Source organism: Cephus cinctus, unplaced genomic scaffold (genome assembly GCF_000341935.2).
Source record: "Cephus cinctus unplaced genomic scaffold, Ccin1 Ccin1_scaffold0173, whole genome shotgun sequence".
NCBI lineage: Eukaryota > Metazoa > Arthropoda > Insecta > Hymenoptera > Cephidae > Cephus > Cephus cinctus.
The window spans coordinates 540,119-547,857 of NW_014332897.1; the positions used below are offsets into that span (position 1 = coordinate 540,119).

The 7,739-nt window shown below is 48.9% G+C and overlaps 1 protein-coding gene across 11 annotated transcripts in view; it reads right to left on the reverse strand.

Annotated features, from left to right (window-relative positions):
• The window catches only part of LOC107264542 (NADP-dependent malic enzyme), a 45,357-nt gene that overhangs the window by 20,255 nt on the left and 17,363 nt on the right, over positions 1-7,739 (reverse strand). For 6 of the 11 annotated variants that reach the window (XM_025081774.1, XM_025081773.1, XM_015732895.2 and 3 more), the window contains 6 exons: positions 6,204-6,459; positions 5,627-5,785; positions 4,771-4,955; positions 2,602-2,742; positions 512-636; positions 241-369 (listed from right to left, as the gene is read on the reverse strand). In XM_025081774.1, coding sequence (XP_024937542.1) covers positions 241-369; positions 512-636; positions 2,602-2,742; positions 4,771-4,955; positions 5,627-5,785; positions 6,204-6,459 — 995 coding nt within the window. Of the gene's footprint in view, positions 1-6; positions 191-240; positions 637-2,601; positions 2,743-4,770; positions 4,964-5,626; positions 5,786-6,203; positions 6,460-7,188; positions 7,238-7,739 lie in introns of those variants that run through there. The other 5 variants (XM_025081776.1, XM_025081781.1, XM_025081777.1 and 2 more) reach the window with 5 other exon arrangements.

Here is a 7,739-nt window from a genome sequence, read left to right on the forward strand (position 1 = left end):
GGGGTGGGGTGGGGCGGGGGGGCATGTAGGAGTAAACAGGTGCCTCATCTGTATTCTGTGCTTGTGGCTGATTCGCGAATGCGCTTGAAATTCCACGAAGCAGACGCTGCGCGCAGCCTTCGAGGCGGACGAACTCGGTAGGTGATTAGCTGGGCAAGTTGTAAGACTGTAGGGATGTAGGGCTGTAGGGCTGTAAGGATGTAAGGCAGGTCCTCGGTTAGGGATACACTAGCAACTTACAGGAGATCCAAAGTTGTGGCCGATCTCGTGCGCCAGCGTGACGTGGGAGACTGCCGGTGGCACGTGCTTCCCGTAGTTGAGCAGGGTGATTATTCCCGTGTTCAAGGATTTCATGCTGCCCCTGTAGTGCTGTAACATGTACGTAGGGGGAAGGCTTTCGAGTTTGGCTAATCGTAAGAAACGTGCTGGGCTGCTTCTCCGATTCGACCCTCGGCTGTCCACAGCGGAAAGCTCCTCCCCGCCCCCTTCTGCCGAAGTCTTTGAAACTCACCCCGTTTTTCTCACAAACGCCGCCGGCATTCTTGAGGTCTCCTGTCCAGGCGAGGCCGAGGGTTCCCTTCTCAAAGTCGCGATACGTAAACATGTACGACAGGCAAAACGCATCGTAGTCCTCCTCTGCAAGTTCAGATATCTTCATAATCGCGAACGGATAGTTTCGCCTTAGGTCAGGCTGCAGCGCAGCGGCCCGCGACAGTCGTGCAACCGTTAGCGTCGCTGTGCCGCATTTCAGTTGAAGTAAAAATCCAAGAATCGGAAATGACAGTCGATAATGAATTAGCTGGCCGGCAGCGACGGAAGGTGAAAGGCGTCGCTTCGGACGTCAATTTCGAGTGACAGTTGGTTATTAATAAAGGCTGCCTTTGACAAACTTCCATTCCGCGACGTGGCCTTTAATAAACTTTCCGCATCAATCATACCTCTTTGGATTATACCTAGGTGCCTGTACGTGTACGCGTACTCTTTTCCCCGATCGCGTACTCTTTCCCTGGTCCCGCCCTTGACTTACAAATCGAGGGGTTCCATTCCGCGTCCATGGACGTGTCTATCGAAAAGCCATATATGTGACAAATATATTTCTGCATATAATGAAGTTTATATTATTTTTAATATATTTAATTACTTATTTGATATTATATGTATGTATAGATATGATGGGAAAGTATATGGCGTGATACTAATTTATCACTTTCACTTGCAACTATATACATATGTCAGTCGTTATAATAATGTACTTTGAACTAATGTTATATTGGACACGTATATGTATGGTTTTTCTCTACGAACGTCTATTCGATAACGAATCTTTTGAAGAGAGAATAAAGGACGTCCCGGCATTACGCTCACGCACACATTGCGGTTACGCTGACGTCGTCGCGCAGCCAACGAGAGAAAGAGCCCAATCGCGCTCATTAGACAATGGCTGTGTTGATCATTCGTCAGGGGCGACTGCTGCAAGCGCAGTCAGTCAAGAAGAATCTTTTTTCTCCTGATGTCAGCTACTTAGCGGACTCTCTCTCTCTCTCTCTCTCTCTCTCTCTCTCTCTCTTCCCTTCAATGTTCTTAAATTCCTTCTGGTTTTCTCCCTCTCCGCGCACGCAAGGACTGTCCAACCTTCCCTCGTGAATAAAATCAGTCGAGGAGTCGCAAAAGTTTTTTTCACATTAAATTACTCGACATTTTATTGTTTCAATTTATTACTTGCAAACCTAGCTGGACAAGATTCACATGGGTATGTGTGTATATGGATATAGCCCGTGGCAAAAGTGGTCGAGTTTTACCGGTAAAATACTGTGAACGACGAGGAATTAAAAAGGACATTAATTAAACGAGCAGAGCGCGTTTCCACTGAAAATAACTTGAAAATTATTTCGTAGCGCGGCTACGTGACGTAAGTTCGCGTCTTGCTCAGTTGGTTCAGTTGGTTCAGTTGGTCAGTTGGTCAGTCGAGTACTTCAGATCCGCTTTGTCACTCATTTCCCTGGACTCTTTTGCCATCCTGCTCAAATCAATTGTTCTCGAATTATTTCAGCTACCCGTCTCCTCGTTACTACAAGAATAAAATCGATCGAGATTCTGAATAGCGAACCGAAAGGACATGGTTGATGAAAATTCATTATTGGGGATGGAACAGCTGCCAGAATGTATTAGGCAGATACTAGAGAACCAAACGTTCGCGACTTCTGCAGAGAGATTGGAAGATTGGAGGAGATTGATCCTGGAGGCGCGAAATATCGAAAACCTTAGAAGCCGCGGGACTCCCATTGGCGCGAACGACGCGTTTGTGCCTATGTGTTCATTGTGCCTTTGTTTCTGCTCGATCGACGGCTCGATCGACGGCGCCGATGAAGCAATGAAGCGGACCATCATGGACGCGCCCTGCAACCTACAGCAGACCACTTTCATGGCCGATTCCAATCGCTACCGGCAACTGCCCGTTGCGCATTGCATTCTCTCTTTGAGACGACGTGCGATGCTGCTCAAAATGAATAGGATCTGTGAGCCGGGCCTTGCCGTTAGCTGCTTCCCGAAAAACACGGGAGAATTCGAATTATTGCACATTGGACTCTTCGAACTACTCACCGGAAAAGAGTTCGAGGAATTCCTCGACACCATGGTTGCCAGCAAATCGATATGTGGGATCTGCCAGGGCGCCTTCCCCGTGAACTTTGATGCGCTTTATCATGAAACTGATATTGTCCGATTCGCCATCTTGGTTGAAATCTGTAGACGCAAAGATAATCAAAGATCAGATATTTAATGAAGTCAGTTGTGTCGAGATTCGCAGCATCTATTACTGGACAATTCCACGTGTGGAAGTAACGGAGCCCATGTTGAAGTATCAGTCAAGTGTATACTTGACTCGACAAGGACATTCGCACGGAATACCGGGGAACGTTTGCACAGTCAAGAAGACGCTTTAAAGTAATTTTGAAGTTTCGCACAGTAGAAGAAAGTGATTTCGATTTGGCAATGGGAGTAAGCGCCAAAGGAAAATCTAATCGAACCTAAGGTACGTTCGGGCTGGCAGCCATTACTCGCGTCTGGAGGGAGGAGGACGGAGGGAGGAGGGAAGATGGCTCGTTGCGTGAGGAGGAGCATTTTGTCAGGCGGGCTTTGAATGGAATTCGAAAACGGAAGAATGACGTTGACTCACGCGAGGGCCAAAGGCACCGCGAGCATTGTTCGTCCTTCGATTGCGAATGGTCGTGCGGACGTGGAGGACGGCAGCTCTCCTCGGAAGCTGTTGCCAGAGAATTGGTAGCAGAAGCCGATAGGCCTGTCTCTCCTGATTCTGATATTCGTCGACCCATTCCTCTAGCTCTCTGTGGCTTTTGCCACAAACGTTCGCAATTGACGGGCTATAATGTAATTTATGACTTAAGTAATAAGCTAATGAGTCAAAAAGAGAGCCCAACGAAAAAGGCAGCCGCTGATCTGGCTCCGCAGTTTCGATATCTCGAACGATTCGCGTGCTCGCAGGAACGGCGAATGTTGACCCCTGGACACTTTGAGATTTGAGATCGATTGGCCGGGCGCAGGTCACGATTACGGGGGACACGCATCGATCGCACAATTATTCACGTCGAGCGACAGATTCAGCCTGACCAGCTAATTTCCCGGCAGCCCACGAGAGAATTAGTCACGTGCCTCCTTCGCGTGAACAGAATGCTGAATCTAGGCAAACTCAGAGGCGCCGCATTCCGAATATATCCCAACGGACTTCCGCTCACTGGGGTTGCCCCAGCATTTGTCTCTCGGCATTTCCGACACAGGGTGCCTGGCAACTCGCGTTTAATTCGGCTAGAAGATCCTGGGGGAATCCCCTCGGGGTGCGGCCCTTCCTGTGCTGGGCAGGAGGGCAGGAGGGCAGGAGGGCAGGAGGGCAGGAGGGCAGGAGGGCAGGAGGGCAGGAGGGCAGGAGGGCAGGAGGGCAGGAGGGCAGGAGGGCAGGAGGGCAGGAGGGCAGGAGGGCAGGAGGGCAGGAGGGCAGGAGGGCAGGAGGGCAGGAGGGCAGGAGGGCAGGAGGGCTTAACGCGCAAGAACGTCCGGCAGCGTCCGAGGACGCCGACGAGAAGACTCGAATCGGCGAAATTTTATTTATTAGCCTGCAGAAAACTTGAACGAAGATAACCAAGATTATCCTACGATCGCAACGCGGGAGAGAGACGAGTGCTAGAGTGACTCGTATTAAACGGACGTAACGGACGCTCTGAAAGACTTTGGAAGTCAGGCGAGACGCACTTGTCACTGGACACGCCAAATCGAGTCTCACTGTCAGCCAAATACTTTTCCTTTGGCTGGCTCCGCTTCTTACGTCACCCTTTCACACGTCCTGCTTTTCTCTTCGTCATTAACTCATTGTCCTAGCTAAGGAATGACAGAACGTGTCCATTGGCAGGAGTATCGATCGGTCGAGTCCACTTGACGATTCGCTCCGCAATTCGCCTAAGAGATTCGAGGAATATGGCGCGGAGGAGCTCTGACGAGCGATAAGAAACACGCGAGGCTTCGCCGCGGCTGATTTCGAGCACGACGCCCTGCGCCGCAGGCCCGCAGCGACTATCAACACCCCGTAATCGGCCGTCGCGTGATAACAAACGGATGGCCAAGTTCAAATTGCAATATCGCGGACTCCTCGCGGCGAACTACGTTCGAACGAACTGCAGGCTGATCGCAAAAGATCGGCGCAAAGTCTCGCGGAACGGCTGGAACCCTAATTCTATACCGACAATCAATGTAACAGCTTACCGGTATATCTGTAGATGGAATTGATTTGCTGGACATGTCGCGTCATCACTTCGATGCAGGCCTCTTCCGACCTGTAATGTTCGTAGAAGGTGTGATCGGCCTGCAGGTAGAGCATGCAGGTAGTCTTCTTCGGATCGATCGATGTACGTTTACTTAACACTCGCGAATATCTCTCCCTGTAGAGCCTGCAAAACTCAAGAAGATGATGAGCAAATTCAATTTCTCTCTTGGACTTTGACGCGTGAGGAACGTCGTTGTTTCTTTTAAGACACAGCCCTTGTCGAACGTGTTCTAGATGCGATAGAGAGGCAGAGAGAGAGAGAGAGAGAGAGAGAGAGACAGAGAGTGGCGGGATCTTGTAGAAATCTCGAAAAGATTTCCATAACACGTGCGTATACAAAATTGAGATTCGATCCCTGAAAATGTTGTTTGCTGCGAATATAGTAAATCCGCGCGCGCACACAATTTCCTTTCGATGAACATTCAGAGGCGCCCCGCGAATAATAAATTCCGGCTGGGTACACACTTGGCAAGGTAAACATTCTCGAGGATCTCTACAGAAAGGCAAACCATTCTCCTTACACCTTGTATGCCGTAGGACCTACGTGCTCTCTCTATCTCTCTCTCTCCCCCTTCAAGCGATCTTGTCCAGATCGTTTTTTCTCGGAACAACCTCGGTTGGCTCAGCCCCAGGCCAGTGGCGAATTCGCATGTAGCTCGCTTTTTTTTTCAAAGCGTTTCGAATATCCAAAATTGCCCAGCATGCACCAGAACCCTGGATGGGCACTGCGTGCACTTGACTCTCGTGACCAGAATTCCAGGTATTTAGGTATAAAGGTCAACTAACGCAACGTACCTATCGAGTAGTTCAAGATTATGGGAACTGGCCGTCGGGTCCTTTTTCCGCGCGTCCTTCGGGTAGAAGCCGGGCTTCGCGTCACTTCCTCCATCCTTGATGTTTTGGTAAAGGGGTTGCCAGCTCCTGTATTGGTATTCTCTCTGAGGTTGATTAATTCTGAAATCATTAGTTTCTTTCTTTTTTGTTTATCTTTCCTCTTCCCATATTTCTTAATTCTATGCACCGTCAGAATGCATCCAACACGCCCATCTCTGCTCAGCTTTCTAGCCTATACATATAGGTGCAGCCTGCAGTTGGGTGAAGCAATTGAAACCTCTAAAAATTCTACTGTCTGACATACTTATGTACTTTTTACAAGTATACATGTTTTTCATTGAACTCAACTCCGACAAGGAACATCGAAAAAAAACATAAGAGATAAATGAAAAAATAATGATTGACTTTTGGGTTGACCTGATTGGGTCGTCAAGGATGAAATTTGTAGTTATTAACCAACTTTGCCTTTTTTTCTACAAATTTCATCCTTGACGACCCAATACTTTATCGGCGGCCAATCGAGAAGATTCCAGCTTACGTGACTGTTAAGTTGAGAGAGTTGAGAGAGAAGTTCTCGAGTGGAGGTTGATTCAGGGAAAGTGAATGTTGAAGAGGCGTCGCGACGTCACCCGAACGATAAGCTATCGTGTGACAGGGAGTCCCTTGGTACTGGGTTCCGGTGCCAAGATATCTCGTGGCAGGTTCTATGTAAATTTCCTCGGCTCCCGTGATGACAGTGCCGTCGAAGAGGCCGTCCTCCGTCACGACGCCGTACACCAACGCTCTCTCGTTGTCTGCAACACAAACGTACGTGGGCTCTCGAAGTAACCGATCAGAATCAGGACCGAGGGAAGCAACCGGTATTCATGAGGGCCATGAGGGCCACGAGGACCATGTGAATTCGATAAAACGATCGGTTCTTAATATTCTCGAGACACGTGTGTCACACGCGTCGTACCAGAGCAAAACTACATTCTAATGGAATCCTCAAAGTCGTGTTCTGCCTCTCGAAAGGTTCGTTATTAGGTTACTACATATTGGATTCACATATCTGCGTCATGTTCCATTTCAGGATAAACTGCCACGAAATGGTGCTAATCGTTAGGGCAATAATTTCTCCTCGCGGATTTATGTTGTCAACCAGTCGTTTGTTATTAGCAAATCCAGAGAACTAGAAATTTCAAATTATTCGTTCGTCAGGCTGATCCCTTCGGACAGGGAAAACGCCACGTGGTGGACATTTTGCCGTTTCCTCGCGCTACTGATATTTCATTGCACTTGGCGCAGCAACGCTCAGACGCTGCACGTCATCGGTTCGATGGAATTCCAAGAGCAACCAGTCATTGCAATCGGTATCACTACTAATTTGATCCTTTCTCTCAATCGTCTTCGCAAACAGGATCGAGTGTTCCCACGATTGGACAATTCAATCGCCGTGACTCGTAGGACTCCGTGACCCCGTGACACCGCGAATCGATGCGAGGTTTGCCCAACCAACTATTGCTCCCTTGAGGCGCACTCACGCGACAACTTCCGGTATCGACTGGACGAGTTCATTCGGTGCTTTTCTCGAGGTTTCATTCTTCTTTTTCTTTTTTCTTTTTTCTTTTTTCTTTTTACCGACTCCTTTAATTATTCCGACGCCTGGGAGGTTTGACTGCCACGTCCTTCTGCACGGGCTCGAGAACCTCGGAAGGACTGGTCGACCGTCCGACTCGCCGAGAGATAAGAGAATCCTGCCGCTTATCGCTCTTTATCGTTTGGTACGGAGTGAGTGCCTCGCTCGATTCGTCCCTCCCTTCCTGTACGCGCACCGCTCGTCTCTTCTTGCCTTCATCGTTTCTCAATTACGTCAAGCAAAGATAGGATTTTCCGGATTTCACGGGTTTCTCAATTATAATGGAGAGGGCCACCCTCCGGAGTCATCGGATCCTGCGAAACTGAGCCCGTGTGGAGTAGAAACGTCTTGTCTCTTATGAGCTCACTAAAACGTGTCGGCGCAGGAAACATAATGAGAAAGCAGAATATACCTTAACTGCCTCATTGCCTCCTTCGCAAGACAAGGAAGTTCGGT